Here is an 18447-nt window from a genome sequence, read left to right as displayed (position 1 = left end):
CTCAACCTACCGTGTCGTGACTGCACCGTCGCCATCCCTCCCTCGATCTTCAACGCTGCCCCCATTGCCGCGATTTAGCATCCGATATTCCGGATTCCGAGGCTTGCTTCACCTTTTTCCCTTTCCATCTTACGAACCGCCCCGTTCGACTTCTTTAATCTACGAGCCATGTGCCGCCTCGTCCTCTTCGCGGGCGCCTGCACCCGCTGCAACGAGTCCCTGACCTGGGAGGAACTCTCGCAGCAGCTCTCGTGCCTCGAGGCCAAGAACGCCGGCAGCTTTGGCTCGTGCCGCCGTGGCGTCGACATCGAGACGCACGCCTTCGACCAGGAGTGCGACGCCTGCGTCGGCGAGGACGAAGGCGTCGCGGGCATGGATTTCGATGAGCAGGAGTATCAACAGTATCAACAGTATCAGCAGTACCAGCAGCCGTCGGCGTCATTGCCCGCGCAGGGGTCGAGCAAGAGGAGCAGCGGGAGGGACGAGGGGGAGGGGAGGAAGAAGAAGAAGGCGCGGACATGATACCCGGAGGCGGCGACGGGAAACGATCTAATGGCTTATGACCAAAGGGGTAAACACGATTCGAATTGGAAGATTATGCTCTACTCCCGGCGAGGCGTTTGGTGTTCCGGAGGACCCCCTTTACTATAATTTGGAATAGGGACAGAATTGGGCGGTTATGCATTTTGGCATCGGGTATCAAATTGGGGCAGCTAGACAGGACGACTGCTGTAGGAAGGACACGGTATTTTTTCCCCCGCGGAAGGACGGGGTTGATTTTCGATCAGGAAGAATGGGGATGACGGCGCGGACTCTCCGCATATTGTCTGGGGGGCGAGGGGAGACGGGCCCCCCGCCTAGTCTACGTTGGTGGCGCGGGTGATCGGGAGGAGCTCTTAGTGAGGGGATCCGGCGTTCTTGGCATGCGGGTGATCCACGACACATCTCGATGTCGACGGAGACATTGAGGACTCATGTATTGGCTCATGTGAACGATATTGGACGGACGTAATCGAATAAAATAAAAAGTCTGCTTGATACATTGGGTCACAAGAGCTCCGTATTATACATGAACAGGGCCGAAGATCTTGCTGCCGCATCGGAGTCCTCATGTCGTCAGGCTTGCCCTTGATCTCTTTGACAGCTGCACGTGTGGGGTAGCTCTGGACTTCAACTGCTATCCACAACATATTTGCCGTAATTCCGCCAATGAGGTGGCCACTCCAATCTTCAACTACTATAGAACGAGCATGCTTTCGCGTCAAACGTATTCGTTTCATGTCTCTCATTCGAGAAGGGATAAAAACATGAGGGTTCTAGGCTGTTGGCGGCGCCCTTGGTCGGCCTTGGCCAATTGGCTATGGCTGAGCTAAAGAAAGTCTAATGCTCGCAAGAGGTGGGTTTCTCGTTGACTCTCGCATCAAGTAGAAACTTCAGTACAAGGCGGTTCTTTGACTTGCTTTCGCCAACTGGTGGCCAGGGCCGTGACGGACGAAGTTCCCCGTGGGCTTTGCTGCCCGAGATACAACCTGGCCAAAGCCTAAAGTAAGACCAGGAGGGGGAATTATGACTTTTTCTTTTCCTTTCCTACTCTTTTTTTCTTTCTCTCCCCATAGCGGACTTCTTAAATGAACCAGGCCCTGTAGGAGATTTATGAGCTAGTTAATGGAGTCTGGAGAAGCTATGCTCTAGCATAAACTCGATTCAGCCAGTTGTCACGGATGAACAATTGTACTTCCTGCTTCATTATAAGGCTTAACGACTCGTCTAGCTATTCCACATTGTTACTGACTGAACATTTTGATTGGTTCCATCTCAGCCATACGATTGATCAGCGGTTGGCTGAAACAAGCCACCTGTAATACCGCACTTGCTTCTTTCACGAAGCTCTGATGAGGCCGGCATTAGCCAGCAATAACCTTAATCTTCAAATTTGTCTCTACATCCCACATGGATGTGGCCTCGTTTATGTGCTCTTCTTCCTGGCATTAAACTTATGTATACAGCGGGATATATCTTTCACCAGTAGTCGTCGTCGTCGTCGTCGTCGTCGTCCACCCATTCTCCCGGGACATGCAGAGGCGGATTCTCGATGTGCTCCCAGAATTCGCCTGCATACTCTTCTGCCTCAAGATCCCAGATAAGCTTCCAGTCTTGTGGTTGAGGGCCGTATGTGAAAGAGGTCAACCGGAGGTCTGGCAACGAAAACCTTTCTTCGCCCAAATGCTCCCCCCCAAACCATCGCCGAAGCCGTAGCGAGTCATTTCTAGTATATTGTTCCAGCTCACATCTGCCATATTCGGCTAGGTCTACACCTGAAGACTGAACGTCCTCAAGCCACATAAACAATACCCGGGATAAATAAAACTGTTCATGGCGTCGCTTGTGCTGGCACCACCTCAATCTCAGTTCCATGGCTACCAGACCTGCAAAAAGAGGCGTCAAGTCAACCCTCCAATGTTTCCTGCGTTTCTCCTCGTTGAGCTCTTTTGATGAGATGACCCTAAAGATCCGCCGAGCAAGTTCTCGCCAGGAATTTTGCCATTCTGTTTCCTCGATACGACAGCGGTATAACAATGTGTGCCTATCTTTGTGGAGATCGGGTACGTTTCGAAAGTAACTCATAGCAAAGGTATTGAGGGAGCTGTCTCCAGACCTGCTAAGAACTGCCCTGAATACCACAGGATATAAATCACAGCCGCGGCGTATGTCGTCGAGAAGAATTTTGGGATCGATGTAATACCAGTGTAAGCAACCAAAGCGTACTTCCGGTTCAAGTTGATAGTATGGCACCTGTCCTCTTCTAACCACAATTTCAAGGACCCCCGGGAAGTTCCAAGTATACATGGCAAGACTAGATCGCATATTGGTATTCCCAAGGGAGAATAGTTCCTCAATATGATCGTCAAGATCTCCAGCATCGATTAAATGCTGTAGTATATCCAACACAGATCCTGAGCCCTGGTCAGCTAGGCATAGGTAATCCAAAGGGGCTAGGCCAAAGTGGTTCGTGCCGTCCAGGCTCAAGCCCATATTTATCAACTTTTTCATAGTATCCAGTTGACCCCAATATGCTGCTCGCTGGAAACAGGAGTTAGTTGGCCTGTAAGTCAAAGTTGTGGAGTGGAATATGTCATACATGTAACAACGTGTTGCCCTGGGGATCGCGATCTAGCAACGAAGCCTCATTCTGCTCCAAAGCTCTAGCAGTTTCAGACCACATATTTCTATCAACATATTCAAATATTGGAGCACCGAGGGGACGTGTAATCCAAGGTCCGAGGGAAATTTTCCAGCCTGTACACGCTCTATATGCCTGAAGATCAAATACTCTCTCCGATATCCACCATGGGAGTTGGACGCGTGCTTGATGGACTACGTAGGGTTATTGAAGTTCTCAAGTCAAGGAATTGCTCGATAGCTCACCCTCAATATTGGAGCACTTGGGGTGCGGGACCGTTTGATAGGCAAAACTACCGAAAAAAGAGGCTTTGTGCCACGAAAGTGGTTTTATCTTACGTTCACGACTATCAGCAGGAGTCACATAATGCTGATTGCGTGGTTTTTCTGTTATCGTCTCGGATTGACCGGTGGAAACGAGTTCGGTTTGCTGAACTAAGCCTTGGTGGCTACACTTGCCCGGGGGGTCTAATGGGCGAGACTTGATAACGGCGCTAGAGAATGTTGAGCCAATGTTCACAAAGTTATTAACAGCAGTTCGTACTAACATTATATATGTTTGCTGTGAAAGTGAGAGAAGCTGCAAAGCAAACTGAATTCTCTCCTGGAAACTGCGAATCAAGTCCTTTTTAAAGGAAACCTTCAGCTTTGTGATGTTCCTCTTGAACCTCTTCGCCGTGGTAATCCGGGTTTGCAGATCCTCTGCCAACGCATCCAGCTCGCCCACGGCTTGCTGGCAGTACTCCATGCTAAGGTTTGCCGCGCTGTCATGATAGACCTTGTGTCGTGGGTGGACAAACTCGGCCTCCATCTCTGAAAGAACCGGTCTGAGCAGTTCGAGCTGTCGGACGAGCTGGTTGATCTCGTTCGGGACGTCCTGGACCTCGTCCCACAGCTTTTTCAGCTTGACGATGCTGGCGCCGAACTTGCCTGCCATTTCAGCCACCGTGAAGGCGCTGACAACGACGCCGAATACTTCCGCCATTATGTCGGTCGCGAGATGGCCTTTGTGGTCTTGGCTCAGCTTTAGTTGAGAAGATACGATTCTGCTAGATAAGTGGAGGTGGGTAGACAAATGGTTTTGGGAGGTAAGCAGGCTGTGTTGCTGGGTGCAGGAACTTCTTATAGTACCCCAGGCAGCAAGCACTTCTGCAGGCTTCCCACATGCATAAATCCAACTGCCAGATCCAATGGAACGGTGCCGTCTACCAGTAAAACTAGAGTGAAAGTGAGACAGCATAGCACAGCCTCGTACGGAGGATTGAATTACCCAATGAGCTAGCAGTCGCCAGCCTCATATTCCACTTACCTGCACTCCTTCAGGGGCGGTCTACCCCGCGAGTGATAAAGTGTACGCCAGGCATATGCACTTCATTAGAAATTTACAGCCATAGAGTCCAGAAGCTCTCTACCGCAGTTGCCACCTTTCCAAGACGGGCTTCCTGCAGGCGAGTGTAGGCCAGCTCTACAGCCTTGTTGCCGCCTGACGAACGGCACAACCTTTCCCTCGCAACATCAGTTCAATCCCCTTGACCCACTGTTGATTTCAACGACCGACAGCGTTCGGATCTTCGCCCATGGCGTTAGAAGGGCTAGGTGTTGCGACCAACATTATTGCAATCATCGAACTATCTACGAAGATTGAGTCAATATGCCTCGACTACTCGAGCGGCGTCCAAAACGCGAGTAATGATATTGCGCAGGTTGTAGCGGAAATCATTAACCTCAAAACAACTGCAGACAGCGCCTTGCAAGTCCTCAGAAGTCCTGATGGCGCCAAACTCGAGGTGTCGCAGCAGCTTCTTGGTGCTGTCAAGGCAGCCGTGTCGCGACTTGAACAACTTGATGCTGAACTCCGCCCTGCTAGCACTCGCAAGTACATGGGCTCGCTGGAGATTCGAGCTTTGAAGTGGCCTCTCCAGAGCAATGATATCGAAAATTTTACACAAGACATAGCGCGATGTATTCAGACCATCTCAACAGGCCTACAGAATCACCAGAAGTACATTTCCCGCTTCTCACAGGTATCATCATATGCTAACTAATCGAACCGTGCCCTAGATCGATTCTCCTGGAGCCTGCTATTAAAAATGAAATATTGTCCTTTCTTGGGCACGAACTGTCACAAATCAGGGATGATTACAATGGCTTTGTTTCCAAGGAACAACAACTACCCTTGACCTGGCCTGGTCAATCCAACATCCGGACAATAGTTAGCATGTCGGGCCCGAGTTTTATCTTCGCAATCACAGCATGCCACTTTATAAACGACCGCATACACGGTGATCCAAATCGGCAACTAGAACGAGTCCTCAATGTCGATATCGAAGCCCAGTCGTCGGGGCTTAAACCGCCATACATGGTCAAGCTTATGCCTGGAAGTCATTGGGATATTAGCTTACACCCGGAACGCGAGCCCTCAGGAATCAAAATAACATACAATGACTCTGATTTTAAGGACGATGGCGGATTCGAGTTATATCTTCGCAGGCACAATGTTGAGAAGACACATTCTTCTATCAATTCGTTTAACATCATGAAGAGGAACGATTCGGAGATCGACGAGACTGCAATATGGAGAAGTTCAAATATTGGCATTCTGCCTCAAGATGACGAACCCACTCAGGATCAAAAAGCATCAAGCTCGTTGCCAGCAGATTCTGGAATATCTTTTTCGGCATTTGGCAGCAAGGAGAACCCCAAGTACTCGTCTGGGGACTGCGATGATAACGCACAAGCAGAGGATTCCTGGCTCAATATGCATCGCCAGTCTACCAGTCATACATTCACGCCTCGTCCAAACGGACAGAACCTTCTCCAACGAGGTCGGGGTGAAATAGAACCAGGGATTACGTCTCCTACCACCGCTATAGCTCCAGCCGTGACAGACCAGTTATCTGCCCAACCCCTGCAGTCCCAGCAGGATATGGCAATACACTTACCTAGTACACCTCAAATATCTACTCTGCCTAGGACGCCAATATTACCAGATCACCACACCCATATCTTGGCTCAACAAACTATCGAACAGGGAGATTCGAGCTTGGAAGCGTCTGGCCCTTCGGATAGTACCGGATTTGGCGGGAACACCTTTACAATGAGCACAGAATCACAACTCTTGAAATTATTGGAGTTGATCGACCTCGACGACAACTCGAGGATGTCACGGCTTGATCTGAGAAGGTCTACAGGGCAAACGATGCTGCACATGGGCTGTGCCCTAGGATATCACCGATTTGTTTCTGGACTCTTGGCCCGTGGTGCCAACCCAGACTTGCGAGATAGAGGCGGCTTCACTCCCATGCACCTAGCAGCACTGAATGATAACGAATCGATTGTATGCAGGCTTATACAGGCTGGCGCCAACCCTACAATCAGAAGCCTGTCGGGACTTCGCCCGGCTGACGTTGCTCGGTCATATAAGGTTATTAAGTACATCCGTCGCTACGAGCGTCACATTCAGTCTCAAAGCGGCGGTTCGTTACATAGTAGAGCCATCAGTGCTACCTCGCTGAGATCGCTATGGGACCCATTGGGTGTGTCTAGTGAGTCAGAGTCTGCAGATAACAGCGAATGTCCTGGATACTCATCTGGAGACTATGATGACGACGAACAGGAGGATGATTCTTGGCTCGATATGCGGCGCCGGCATACCAGTCAATCATTTACGCCTCGCCCAGATAGACAGAAACTTCTTCGACAAGATCAGGGCGAAATGCAATCAGTGCTTACGTCGTCCACCGCTAATGTAGCTTTGGTTGTAAGAGACCAGTTCTCTGCCCAAATCCAGCAGTTCAAGCAGGCGATGACAATGCACTTCCCCAATCTACCTCAAATTCCATCACTTATGCCCAACATTTTTGGGCTACAGGCGGGCTTAGCGGACGAAGAGGCTCCAAGACAAAAATGGGGCAAGTGGTGGGATCTCATGCCATTCAGGGACACATACTACAAATTAGTCCCGCCGCCGGCGTACGACGAACTCTTCCCACAGGCCGAGATTCATAAGCCGGCTGCTGCTATTAGAGCCGCCGTCGAGGCTGCCGCCGACATCAAATGCGCCGCCCTTTATGACACACAAACAACCGAGATCGCAGAGGCGTCATCAAGCAAGGCTCCGGATCAAGTGCAGCAAAATCCGATCTATAAGGGAGTTAAAGAGACGCAGTGTTTGGAACATCCGAAGCCGCATAGATGGTCCAGCGTGGTGCATAGGGGAAACAAATTGTTTGCTTGGCTTTTCGATCTGTGGTCTCCACCAGAACCTGGCTATCAAAGAGTCAGGTACATTTGTGTAAGTGGCTACTACTTTCCGTCGTCATACTTTCTGGGAGCCTGGGACTGATCAACCTGACAGGCTTGCGGCGATGATATGTTTCTAGATGTTAAAGAGCTAAGTCCGGGAGGATTAGAGCGGTTTCGGCAACGGCTCGCCACGGATGGGTTGGCTACGATTATCGCCGCCCAAGACTCCACAACAGATGTTCTGAGCGGCCTCTCGCCCCCTCCCTCGGCATATATCCGGTCCGAAAGAAGCAATTCTGGCTCTTCTCGCGAGAGTTCTGACCTCTCATCCTCTTCTTCTAGGACGAGATCCTCGACGCCGCCGTCTCCAACGTCGTGTTCGGATGAAGAGAGTTCACAACATGACGAGCACACAAGTCTACAGTACCTACTGTTGTGTGTTAACCAGAAGAGCCTTCCAGTACTGGTTCATATTGATTGCAGTGCCTTTGAGAATGACCAATACCTTTTCCAAAAGATCCTGGAGAGTTATCAGATGATACAGGAGGGATCGACCTGGAAGATATCCTTCCTACTTCCCTTGTCAGTCTCTACAACACTAAACAACGCATCAACTTTTCTGGAGAAGAATATCCCTAGCTGTTTGGAATGGTTATTCCGATTTTTCAGACTTCTGTCCGAAATCAGCTTTTTCAAGATGGATTCCGGCGATTTCGTTCGGGTAATTATTATCCTTTGCTTGCCCTGAAATCCGTGAAGAATCCGAGCGCTAACTTGTGGAAAGTTCCAACTCGTTCCAGTTGGCGAAACCATCGTTCCAAGCAGCTTCAAACGCGCGGAACTCCCTCCGCCCTCCGAAGTGAGCGCGGGAAACTACTTGTATGAACCGGTACCAATGCTCGACGTCGAGTTTGCCTCCATCCCACTTTGGCACCTGACGCGGCCTGGTATCAAACATAGCGACAAGTACTGGGTCACCACGTTTCCGAAGAAACTTCGGTATCCGCTGCAACGCAACCCCGGAGTCTATGGAAGGCCAACCGTCGGTTGGGGTATACGGATTAATGAGTGTTTCAATTGGGACCAATTCTTGTTTCTCCTTCTTATTGTAACTGTAATAATTGGTGCAATTGTGGGCATTTACATGGCACTGAAGTCGGATCCTTCGTCTGCTTTCGGATTGGGAGCGTTTCTAGCAGCAATTGCTGCGATTTACATTCCATACCAGTATTTTTCTTGGAAGGAGAAGGTCGATTAGCCGTTCGTCACCAATGTATTGGCTGGGCTCAGGGTTGTAGGCTGTACATGCTGAAAGGGGATTACGGAAGGTGCAACATTGCTATCAGTAGCATGCCCTTTCCGACGTATGAGTATTGTTGTGTATTGGTCTGAGGTATCTGCTGGCCCTGTGGTAGATAGGTGAGGGGCGTTGGTTCCTCACAAAATGCTTTCTGGTAAAACTAGTTGGCTTTTCCGTTCTAGGTTTCCCGCGGTTTTTAGCCCGCCTGCATAGAGATATATGAGCATATGCCGCTATCATATATGATACTCCTAGAACCTATTCAGCACCCAGAATAGTCATATGGTATACCCCAGTCAATTCATAGAAATGGATGATTAGGACATTTGTGGACATGTGATACGGACAGTTTCGATAGCACAAGATTCAGACAGGTTCAACGCCATTTACTTGTAATAATTCTCGGTCCAAGATACAGTCAAGGAAAGGTATCATCAAACTAAAGCAAAACCCTATGAAAAGAAACTCAAAATGGCCACCCGGCCTGCTCACTGAATGGTCGGAGGCGGCTTCGGCGCAACCTTCCGCGGCGCCTGTGCAGGCTCCGTGGGCTCCGGAGCAGCCTCTGGTGATGGCTCAACCTCTTTCCTAGAGTCCTCATCCCACATCTCGCGAACCACGCCCCAGTACCTCTCGGGGTCCAACCTCGCATGCGCAACATGCTTACCCCCATCGAACATCTCCCTGCGCACCTTGAACCCGACCTCCTGGGACTCCTCCGCATGCTTCTCGACGTCTGTCCAGTGAATCATTTCGTCCTCTTTGCTGTAAAAGTACGCCCGCCGTCTCTCGGTCTCCAGCAGCGCCTTTTGCCGCAGAGCCCCCCACATCCTTCCAAAGAAGCCATTCCGCCCGAACGGGACGTGCGTCAGCCAGAAACAGCCGATGATCACGTGCGCGACGGGCGCGAGCACCCATGGCATCGATGACGCGAAAGCGCGGTAGGTGCGCATCCAGTGGAAGCCGCCCGGGCAGGAGTCGTAGAGGGTGATATGCGGCGGCAGCCCCAGGCGGCCGGCGCGGCCGGCGTCGGCGTACATCTCGAGGAACTTGGCGAAGTTGGTGGCGCCGCCGTTGGAGAAGACGTGGAGGAGGAGCCGGGGCCGCGTCTCTGAGCTCGGGGTGGAGTCGGCCAAGGTGCGGATTATGGGGACGGCGGGCTCAATGTCGCGCTTGGAGATGCGCGAGGAAAAGGTGTGCATGAAAGGGCACTTGACGAGGAGAATGCTTGCCGAGGGGTAGAGGGCCATGTACCGTGAGGTGTACTTGGCGATGTGGGAATCCTGAGCCGACCACCAGCAGAAGATCAATATCAACTTGGGGGAGTTCGGGTCCGGGACTGCGGATGGGGGCTCGTAGAGGAACGTGGCTGGGGAGAGTTTTTTCATGACCGGCAGGGGTCCGGCAGAGCCAGCTGGTTGGTTCGATGCCATGATGTCTTATAGGATCTATCGACAAACAACTTTAATGCGGAATTATTTGATGGTATTTTAGAGTGTCACAGTCAATTCCTGTGGAGTGATGGAGGGCGAGAGGTTAAGATATAAGGCGGTGGGCCCAACGGGAAGGACAAGTAATTGGTACCGTCAGACGCTGCATTTCTAGCTCTATTCTAGGGTCTCGTCGTCATCGTATTAAGGTTAGCAGGCTTATCCTTTTGGGAAATTGCCTCGGCTTCAATCCCTGGTGCACGGGGCTCCGGTGTCTCCAACAAATCCTGGAGGATTTGTGTTGAGGTCTTGGCCGACATTTGCTGGTGAGATTTGACCGGAGGGGGTTTAGCAGTTCGGAGCGACGCGTGAACATTGGAGGCCGGCGGACCGGCGGCGGGATAGCGGCTCCGAGTCCTGACGGGGCTTGGCTGGATATAGATTCGGGTCAAAGTTCAGAGGTGACCATAACAGCTTTTCGGTGACAGTAGTAATGCGGAACTGATTTCTTCGCTGAAACCGCACAGAGTAGGAACATGAGCCCCTGTTAAGACCTGTCAATTGATTTGTTCGTTGCGAACCGTGTAGGCAGCAACACAGTGTGCTAGCCGAAGCATCCAGCGATATCCCAGCATGGTATTATGGAAGTTCCCTATCTACCATTGATCCTCGTATCAGTTCAGTTGGCCGATCTGAAGTGCCGTTGGTGGCGGCAGCAACGGGCCGTCAAGATCAAGTAAGGGTGCACAGAATGGGGTACCCATGCTGAGGACAGGCCATGCCGCATTTTGCAGGGAGAGACAAACGGATCTCGCAGGGAGGGGTGGTGCAGATCCCGGGGTGCATATATACTGGGGCTCTATTATATCTTCGTGACAGTACCTAACTTTAGAAAGAATAAACTAATCGATCATCTAATGTTCGATAAGACCCGCAGTTCACCTCGTGCTTTCGATAGTCATCCATGTAGTCGACAAATGTAATGGCGAAGCATCCTATCTAAGGGGGCACTCTCGGCGAACCTGGGGGTTTTTGCAGTGTTTGCCCCGATGCCTTGACCGACTCTCAGACGGCTGGCTGGCTGGCTAGTGTTACCCGTACCTGAAATGACACGTGGGACGGCTGCTGCAGGTGTCCGTTAAGGGGGTAATTAAAGCAAGCAGAGACTCAAAGTAAAGAACCGGCCAGGGTTTGATGACTCCAATTGTCGTTTCTAATAGAGATTGGAACGCCAAGGCGTGAGTATGGCCTTGGATGCAGAACCACCGTGACGGTCGGTGCCAATAATATGGTCATTGTCAGCTCCAGCAACCGAGAATCTGATCAAGTTTGCTCCAACACTCGTGGGCTTCTGATGAGTATTTATGAGGGTTGAAGTCAGGCGGCTAGAGAATCCCCATTGGGGAAGCGGATAACCAATACTTTCATGGTTGACGTGCCGTTCCCAACTCGCACTACCTTGGGGAGCAGCAGAGATATGCTCTTGTCGAGTCCAGAGGCAAGTACTCTGCTGCCGAATAGGTGTATCCTGCCGGGAGCGACGACCCGGACAAACGAGGCAAGCGGCAGCTGCTTCCCCTCCCGATCGTCTTCCAAGACGGCAACTTCTTCTCTTTCAGCTCCTTCCAAGCTCACCAGCACGTAAATTGCTGGGTTTGCAAGTTATTGGGAAGGAAGTAACATACCACGCCTTGCCAGGCCTCGGCGGAGCAGCAATCTGCCGCGCCTTCCTGCCAGCGGCACCATGCGTCTCAAACAAACGTCGCCCCTTCTTCGGTTCTTCATCTCCCCCCTTTTCCCAACTCCAGTCCCGTTCATCACTGTCTGACATCTTTCTGCCATCTTCAGCTGTTTCTTAAAGCTGCGACTCCAACATTTCGTCCACTCTCTTGTTCAGTCCATCATTCGCTTCTACAACACTCTTTCCATCATCTCCTTCGATTCCACGCCATGAAGGCTACTGACATTGTTTCCTCCCTCCTGGGAGTTGGCTTGCTGTTCGCCAACGCTGCCCTAGCCAAGGACAGACGTCGCGTCGGTGTGGAAATCAAGAGTCCTCTCAAGGGTGTCACCTTCCAACGCATCAAGGCTTTCCGCGATGCTGCCCCTGACGAGGTCTCTGGCCGAGTTCAGACCCTCAAGCCCTTCCGCGGCAAGCTCGTTGGACATAACGCTGCCACCGCCTTAGGCGCTGTTCAGCCCCTTGGTATCTCGTCCAACTATCAGAACATCACAGCCCTATCCCCTTATGGCACTCAGTATGCCGTCGAGGTCATCTGGGATGGCAAACCCATCAACATGCTCTTCGACACTGGCAGCAGTGACACCTGGGCTGCCGGCTCCAACTTCACCTGCACAAACATGATGGGCACCGCTGTCTACTCTCAGGAAGCCTGTGGTTTCGGTCCGGATAAGATAGACGGGTTCAGATACGGTGCCATCGAAGATATCCACTTCTCCTTGGGCTACGGCTCGGGAGAGAAGGTGTCAGGCCCCATGGGCTACAGCGACATCGAGGTTGCCGGCATTACTGTTAGACAACAGCAGGTCGGTCTCGCCAATCTGACATATTGGCATGGAAACAACTTTACCAACGGCATCCTTGGTCTGGCCTATCCCTCTATCACCAGTGCCTTCACGGGCGACGTCGACGAGAACCGCCCTGCTTTCCAGGTCCCGTACTCGCCCTTCTTCACCAGCATGGTACAGCAGGGTCTATCTGCAGATTCCTTCAGTGTGTCTCTGGTTCGCAATTCCTCTGGCGTCATTGCGTGGGGTGGCCGCACTGGCGTGTCGGTCGTTGGCCCAACAGCTTACACCGACCTCATCATCGTAAGTTTGAGTACCTTTGCCTTTATCTGGACCAGCTGACAGGTCCAAGACGACCATCAATCCGGAGCGACCAGAGGGAAGCTGGCAGTACTCGTACTACACCGTCCTCGTCGATGGCATCCGCTGGGGGTCAACGGTAGACACGAGGAAGTATCCATACATCGTCGATACTGGAACGACCCTTATGTACTTGCCTCCACCTATCGCCGAAGCCATCGCCAGATCTTTCTCCCCCAACGCCATCTACTTGTTCCAGTACGGCGGCTACTTTGCCCCTTGTGATGCTATCGCTCCAAAGATTGCCGTAATCATCGAGGGTGCGAGCTTCTGGATCAACCCCGTAGACCTTATGTATCGCAATCACAAGGACGAGCTTACGGGATACTGCCAGGTTGGCATCAGCACCGGTGGCATTGGTCCTTATGTTCTCGGTTCCGTCTTTCTGCACAATGTCGAAGCCTACTTTGATGTTGGCGCTGGCCAGATTCGTTTCTACGGCCGCGAGACATATGGCCCGACCCCTCAGCTCCCTGAAGAGTAGGAGCTTGGTTGGTCGATGCCACACAGTACAGAGGCTTGTTCTCGGGCTGGCAGGGTTGAAAATGGTGTGATTACGTGGTCAAGATGTTGTGTCCACGGGTGAGCAGTGTGTAGGACTGATTTGCTGGGAATCATTCAAGGACCAAACAGGACTACTAGGAACGAACGTGCTTTTGCCAGAGATAGTTCCTGAGTATTAGACAGAGTTTAGTCCAATGTATGCTATGCCATCTGCTCGTATTTCCCTCTCGAGCTTAAATCGGGTTGACAAACTGTCTTTGATCTGAACTGTGTGGGCCTTGCAGGGCTCACCCTTTGACAAACCAAATGAAGTGCTTTTAGAGGCAGCGGCAGTTTTAGCGCCAAGATGGTGTTCCCGCAGTGGACAGCACTGAAACTCTTGCTCGGGTCGGGACTTATCGGAGTGGGGTGGCGGGCTTATCGCAAGGGAAAGGGCTTATCGATAACGGCTGTGACCTCACTGCCATCTCACTGATTTCTGCCACTTTATTCACAGTTCGTGAGCCAAGACTGTTGCAACCCTCAATCACGCTCTACTCACCTTACTGCAGCACCCTGATTCTTCAAGGGACAGTTACACCTCTTTGTTCGACAATCCATACCCCTTGCTTCAGTCCTTCAGCATCGTCTCTTTGCGGTCACGATCGCCTCAAATTGCCCCGGTGTGCTGCGGTTATTCGGCAGTCGCTGCACCGATCCTCACCTCACCCCCGACATCCTCCGGTGCTCGGCAGCACCTCAGAACAAAAGAAGAAAAAAAGGGAAAATTCCTTTCGGCTTGAACTTGAATCAGCCGAAGCCATTCCCAGCGAAAGGAGCCCAGTTCCCAATCTTAAGCAGTCATCATGGGCATCGGAGTAATTCCGGCAGGTGCTCCTTTGGAGGACGGGAAGCGACAGCCTCGGCGGCAACACACCTGGAGCTTCAGCAAGGTACGGATGGACTAGCCTTTTTCTCTCTGTTTTTTTGTTTTGGGTTGTGTGTTTTTCCGCTTCCTTATCAAGAGTCTTGATTTTTTTACTTGTCTGTCATTTGTGCGTTTGGCAGTTTGCAGCGCAGCCCAATGTGTGCTTTGCAGCAGCCACTTGGCTCGCAGCAACAGCATCGTGGCATCGTCAAGTGACTCCCCCTTTTGCCCCAATCAGCCCGGGTTTTGTCGTTCCAGGCGGTGTGAATAATCACGCAGGGGGGTATGGTCAGTGGCACCCTGGACTGTTGATACGATCTGGCAATCGTGCCGATTTGTTGGATCCGGGTTCCAGACGGCTGGACCTGCTGGTTCGGACTTGGGCTGTGGGATGAGAGGAAAGGCCCCTGACTGTCATGAGAATTTACCAGCAAGTGCAGCGGTGAATTCCATGTTTGAAGTCAGGAGACTTTACCAGATGACCTTTTCCCCTGCCAACTTCCGTGGGGGTCAGCTGCTAGCGGCCGTTGGCCTTGTCAATTGAGCCATGAGAGTTCAGGGGCAGTTGGAGATACGGATTGAGCCGTCTTCCGTTTTTGCGGTCAATGGGGATGATACGGTGCGGGCTTGAAAGATATTGCTGGGTAGACGATGGCAAAATTGCCGATTTTGCATGTTGGGAGCCGGAAAAGACCGGGCAGAAGATGGACTGTTGGATGGGGAACAAAAAAGCGAATGGCAAATACGTTCGGGTGGCAGAACGTTTATGCGCCAGGGAACGATGCTGTCCTTCTGTGCCGGGAATTTTGTTTTTTTGTTTGTTTCACTGTTCAGGCCAAAGGATTCTTCGGTTCTTCTTTTTGGGTTCTTTTGGTTTGTTTGCGTCGTCATCGGAAAAGGTAGTGTACCAATTCCGGCGTCTTGTTATGACGAGTCGGCTGCGGCTGGCAAGTCAAATGCTGTACTCGGCGTCGCCTGATCCCCACCTCGGTTGTGCTCGGTGAGAGAGGCAGGCTTTTTTGGGTGGGCGCCAAAGAAAGCTGACTGGCAAACTGCTGAGAGGGATGCGAGATGTCCCGTCGATGCGGGGGTGGCATGGCCGCGGCGCTGGACCTGGACCTGGACTTCTTCTTTCTGCATCTTCTGCATCCCGCTGCTGGCTAGCAGAACCTCTGGCTGGGCTAGGCCCGACCAGGGGCCGGGGAAAGGCGGGCACAAGGACATGCGAAATGAGGGGCACTGGATGGGGATTGGAGGTGGGATGGGGTCATGGAGGGGCGGCAGACCACGGACAAGAAGCCGAGAGATGGCGGCCTCTGCCATTCCACGCAATGCCATGCCCTGCATGCACCACTAATGAGCTGTCTGCATTGCTTGGTGGTTGTGTTACGGACGGACGGACGGGACGTCGAGAGTGACAAAATGACTTTGTGCGTCTACGATCCGTCCCATGCACCGAGGCAGATGTGTCTAGGAATGGGCCAATCGTCAATGCCAATGGCATCACCAGTGGTGTTCCAGTGCGACTGTTGCTCCTGGGATTCCCGAGTGCAATGGGGCCTTATGCAAGCAGACCGCGATAATAATAGCCGGCGCGGATAAGTCTCATGAGTCCATCGTCTAGTGGCCTCAAGACCCTGAGCTGAGTTGCCCAACTGACCTTAGGGATGAGATGAGCTAGTCGCTCGCTCTTACTGTTGCTGTTGCTCTTGCTCTCTGTTGCTGCTCTTGATCTTATTCAGCCCACCTGAACTCGGCCCTTCCCATTGCCCATTGCTCATTGCTGGCGGCAACTTGACATCTACCGGTAGCTGTCTGCCTTGATCCTCGGGACATCTTCTCGGCGCCCATTTCCCCTGTTACATACCTTTTACGTATCCTTCTCGCAATTCCTCTCACTCTCTCTCATACTCGTGCACGCCGCTCACCCACTCACCCACTCATTACGCTGTTCCCCCTCACACTCACACTCATATCACATAACATCAGATCACTCTCTCCTCACTACATCATCCCTCTGGACCAGTGCTGCCACAGACACGTGTGTTTCTTCACACACACCTACTTATGCAAACGGAAGCCTTCGCCGAACCTTTTAAGACCTGCCGTTGCCCATTTCCTTCAACCCCTGCCAGTGGCTGCCCTCACAAAGCTTCCTAGACCGACCCTTTTCCTACCAGTCACCCGGCAGGCAGTGCCGCCTCCACCCCGGCTCCAAGTCACCGCACCCGCCCCGAAACTCACACCGGGGGGGTCCCGCCTTTTTTGGGGCGTAGAGCTACTGCCACTGCTGGAAGCATCACGCGAGCTGTCTGGCACCACGACCTCGTCGCCCTCCACACCACCCAATTGACTTTCTCTTCATGAATACAACTATTTGTCGCCTCTTCTCTTCTGTCTCATCATAGCATTTCTCACCCAGACACAAACTCAACAACCACCACAACCTTCAAGATGCCAGCCAAAGCTAACGGCATGGGTGTTCAGGTGGAGGACACCAAGATATGCGTCGTCATGGTCGGTCTGCCCGCTCGGGGCAAGAGCTTCATCGCTCAGAAAGGTGAATAAACACAACCCATATTCAGAGCCCAATGCGGATACCCTGCTGCTCTGGCTAGGACCCCACCGTTCAATGTCCGATTTGCAGTGCTAACCCGCCCACCCAGCGCAACGGTATCTGGGATGGCTCTCTGTCAAGGCCAAGACGTTTAACGTTGGCAGCTACCGCCGCCAGGAGGATGCGCATCCCTCGGCTGACTTCTTTGACTTCCACAACCCTGAAGGTGAGCGCAGACGCCGCGCCGCTGCCGAAAAGGCCATCGAGGACATGCTGGCCTGGTTCCGCCAGGGCGGCGTCATTGGCATCCTAGATGCCACTAACTCCACTAAGGAGCGTCGCAAATGGGTTCTCGATATTTGCACGAAAGAGGGCATCGAGGTCCTGTTTGTGGAGAGCAAGTGCGACAACGAGGATCTCATCATGGGCAACATTCGTGACGTCAAGGCAACCTCGCCCGATTATCAAGGTCAAGATCCCGATGAGGCTGCGCTCGACTTCCGCAACCGCATTCGCAACTACGAGAAGGTGTACAAGACACTTGACGAGGACGGTGATGAGAACGAGTACACCTATCTCAAGATCATGGACGTCGGCAAGCAAGTCATCATCAACCGTATTCAGGACTACCTCCAAAGTCGTGTTGTCTACTATCTCATGAACCTCCACATTCGACCTCGTTCCATCTGGCTGTCGAGAGTACGTAGTATTATCATGTTTTCTCCCGACTGAATGTCTTGCTAACGGGGACCAGCACGGAGAGTCGATGTACAACCTGGACGGCCGTATTGGCGGCGACACTATACTCTCTCCCCGCGGTGAGCAGTACGCCAGAAAACTCCCTGAGCTTGTCCGGAAATCAGTCGGTGTAAGTAGCCAAAGTTGTTTTGCAGCTTATTTTACTAATGATCCACAGGATGACCGCCCTCTCACTGTCTGGACTTCGACACTCAAGCGCACCATTGCCACCGCCCGCTTTTTGCCCTCGGACTATAACCAGTTGCAGTGGAAAGCGCTCGACGAGCTTGATTCGGGTGTCTGTGACGGTCTTACGTACCAGGAGATCAAGGACCGTTTCCCGGAGGACTTTGCCGCCCGTGATGACGACAAGTACAACTACCGCTACCGCGGCGGTGAGTCATATCGCGACGTTGTCATCCGTCTGGAGCCCATCATCATGGAGCTCGAGCGCAGCGAGGATATCCTCATTGTTACTCACCAGGCCGTGTTGCGCTGCATTTACGCCTACTTCATGAACAAGAGCCAGGCCGACAGCCCCTGGATGAATGTTCCTCTCCACACCCTCATCAAGCTCACCCCACGGGCTTACGGAACCGAAGAGGTGCGCTATGAGGCTAACATCCCAGCGGTCAGCACCTGGCGCGGCAAGGGCTCCACGGCCAAGCACGAGAACCCTACAGCAGAGTGTATGTGA

General features: G+C 52.2%; 6 protein-coding genes across 6 annotated transcripts; 4 read left to right on the top strand and 2 right to left on the bottom strand.

Annotated features, from left to right (window-relative positions):
• Positions 1-168: 168 nt before the first annotated feature.
• Positions 169-522, top strand: EsH8_II_001133 (uncharacterized protein; the record flags this gene model as incomplete). Its single annotated transcript, XM_083264431.1, has 1 exon — positions 169-522. The coding sequence occupies one exon, from the start codon at positions 169-171 to the stop codon at positions 520-522; it is 354 nt and encodes a 117-aa protein (XP_083121753.1).
• A 1497-nt stretch (positions 523-2019) lies between these two features.
• Positions 2020-4165, bottom strand: EsH8_II_001132 (uncharacterized protein; the record flags this gene model as incomplete). The annotated part of the gene is made up of 4 exons (XM_083264430.1): positions 2020-3081; positions 3140-3375; positions 3427-3674; positions 3729-4165. 4 exons carry the CDS (start codon positions 4163-4165, stop codon positions 2020-2022), a joined length of 1983 nt encoding a protein of 660 aa, XP_083121752.1.
• Positions 4166-4757: 592 nt separating this feature from the next.
• On the top strand, positions 4758-5225 carry EsH8_II_001131 (uncharacterized protein; the record flags this gene model as incomplete). Its single annotated transcript, XM_083264429.1, has 1 exon — positions 4758-5225. One exon carries the CDS (start codon positions 4758-4760, stop codon positions 5223-5225), a length of 468 nt encoding a protein of 155 aa, XP_083121751.1.
• Positions 5226-9213: 3988 nt separating this feature from the next.
• On the bottom strand, positions 9214-10158 carry EsH8_II_001130 (uncharacterized protein; the record flags this gene model as incomplete). The annotated part of the gene is made up of 1 exon (XM_083264428.1): positions 9214-10158. One exon carries the CDS (start codon positions 10156-10158, stop codon positions 9214-9216), a length of 945 nt encoding a protein of 314 aa, XP_083121750.1.
• A 1947-nt stretch (positions 10159-12105) lies between these two features.
• On the top strand, positions 12106-13528 carry EsH8_II_001129 (aspartic peptidase domain-containing protein; the record flags this gene model as incomplete). The annotated part of the gene is made up of 2 exons (XM_083264427.1): positions 12106-12987; positions 13037-13528. 2 exons carry the CDS (start codon positions 12106-12108, stop codon positions 13526-13528), a joined length of 1374 nt encoding a protein of 457 aa, XP_083121749.1.
• A 3381-nt stretch (positions 13529-16909) lies between these two features.
• EsH8_II_001128 (fructose-2,6-bisphosphatase) lies at positions 16910-18447 on the top strand (the record flags this gene model as incomplete). The annotated part of the gene is made up of 4 exons (XM_083264426.1): positions 16910-17015; positions 17122-17711; positions 17767-17880; positions 17929-18447. 4 exons carry the CDS (start codon positions 16910-16912, stop codon positions 18445-18447), a joined length of 1329 nt encoding a protein of 442 aa, XP_083121748.1.

Source organism: Colletotrichum jinshuiense, chromosome 2 (genome assembly GCF_051148585.1).
Source record: "Colletotrichum jinshuiense chromosome 2, complete sequence".
NCBI classification, from domain to species: Eukaryota; Fungi; Ascomycota; class Sordariomycetes; order Glomerellales; family Glomerellaceae; genus Colletotrichum; species Colletotrichum jinshuiense.
This window is presented reverse-complemented; position numbering and strand designations above follow the sequence as displayed.